Here is a 1,639-nt window from a genome sequence, read left to right as displayed (position 1 = left end):
GCATTTAGGCCTTCCCACTAAGTGCCTAGATCTGAGTTTGGCTTGGGGCCAAACAATCAGGGGAGGAGTGAGGCTTGAGCAGGGAGACTCTGGTCATCCTGGGATGGGACAGGCTGACCATCACACCAAGAATGGTTTGAACCACTGGGCAGGGAAAGAAGGAGTCGTCAAAGGCAACAAAGATCCCAAAGATAAGTCCTAGCACAAAGGATTCTTTGGAGAGGGGCAGAGTCAAAATTCAAAATAAATTTAAAATCCGGAAGCAGGTTACGTTAAAGTTCAGGGACGAAGTTGGGTTGAGGTTCCAGCGTGAGGTAGTTATTGAGGCACTTTATCTGTGGAATGAGTCCTGCGCTGAGCCACAAGATCTGGATTCTAGGCTTCGACTTTACTGCTAACTTGTTAGTTGACCTTTGCCAAGTCATTTATTCTCTGAGTTCAGCTTTCGTGTTTGTCAAACAGAATAAACAGTGCGTTCTCCTCTTCAGCCCCCCGAGCTTATAGCAGTAAGAGAAGGAAACAAAAAACAATCAAAGCGCTTTGGAAACGCACGGCGCGAAGATGAAGCAGTTACTCCATCACCCTCCTCATCAGAGCCTTGGGGCTGGGGCTGTGGTCCACTTTCCAGGTCCTTGTCTTCCTCCCGTCGCCTGGGGGCGCCCGATCACAGGGCCTCTCTATCCCCGAGGTCGTCTCGATGGTTTTCCCTCCGGGGCTGTGAAGGCGGGAGGGAGTGGTCAGTACGCCTTTTCCGCTAGTCGCCCCCCTCTAGCCCACAGTCTCGGTGCCCTGAGCCTCCCTTGCCGGCCGGCCGGCCGGGCGGACAGGCGGGCGCGCGGGGGGCGCGCGGGGGGCGGGGGGAGTTCCGGTTCCGGTTCTTTGTGCAGCTGCAGCAGCGGCTCCGGGGAAGATGGCGGCCCGGGCAGGTTTCCAGTCTGTGGCTCCGAGCGGCGGTGCCGGAGCCTCTGGAGGGGCCGGCGCGGCGGCGGCTCTGGGCCCGGGCGGGACTCCGGGGCCTCCTGTGCGAATGGGCCCGGCGCCGGGTCAAGGGCTGTACCGCTCCCCGATGCCCGGAGCGGCCTATCCGGTGAGTGGGGCGGGAGGAGGGGCGCGCGGGCCGGGGGCGGAGCCGAGCGGGGGCCTGGGAGTGACAGGGGTGGGGGAGAAGTAGGAGGGACTCCCCTGGGAGGGGTTTGAGCCCTGAGTCCGGGTAGGGGGAGGCAGTTAGCATCCCCACCTGCTTCTAGGGACATTGTTTCCGTGGGGAGTCAGGGTATAGAACCACGGGGGATGAAATCGGGCCAGGGGTGGGCATAGGAGGGCTGGAGTGCGAAAGGGTTTGGGCAGCTCCTGCCCAGAGGAACACGGAAGATGTAGAACTGTCTGAGTAAATGTGAGATTAGAAGACCTCTCCAGTGTGTCAGATAGAAAGACTGGGGAGAATTTGAGTATAATCTGATTATCTCTTAGCTTTTGGGCTATATTCTCCTGTAGAATCACAACTGGAACAGAGGAAGCTCCAGTTATTTATGTTTTAAAGAGACAGAGGGCTCGGCTCCCATTGTGCTCCACTCCACCCCCAGCCTTGTTTCATTCAAAGAACTCAGGCATCCCCCCCCCCCCCCCCCCCCCCCCCCCC

The 1,639-nt window shown here is 58.6% G+C and overlaps 1 protein-coding gene across 8 annotated transcripts in view; it reads left to right on the top strand.

Moving 5' to 3' along the window:
- Positions 1-778: 778 nt before the first annotated feature.
- The window catches only part of SMARCD1 (SWI/SNF related, matrix associated, actin dependent regulator of chromatin, subfamily d, member 1), a 15,143-nt gene continuing 14,282 nt past the window's right edge, over positions 779-1,639 (top strand). For all 8 annotated transcript variants that reach the window (XR_006888694.1, XR_006888692.1, XR_006888689.1 and 5 more), the window contains exon 1: positions 779-1,087. Coding sequence is in view for 2 of the 8 variants with exons in the window: in XM_046662116.1 (XP_046518072.1) it covers positions 911-1,087 (177 nt within the window). In the remaining 6 variants the exon portion in view is untranslated. The remainder of the gene's footprint in view (positions 1,088-1,639) is intronic.

The sequence above is a fragment of the Equus quagga genome, chromosome 1, assembly GCF_021613505.1.
Source record: "Equus quagga isolate Etosha38 chromosome 1, UCLA_HA_Equagga_1.0, whole genome shotgun sequence".
In the NCBI taxonomy this organism is placed as follows: domain Eukaryota; kingdom Metazoa; phylum Chordata; class Mammalia; order Perissodactyla; family Equidae; genus Equus; species Equus quagga.
Note: the sequence above shows the minus strand (reverse complement) of the source record. Positions and strands in the feature narration are given on the sequence as shown.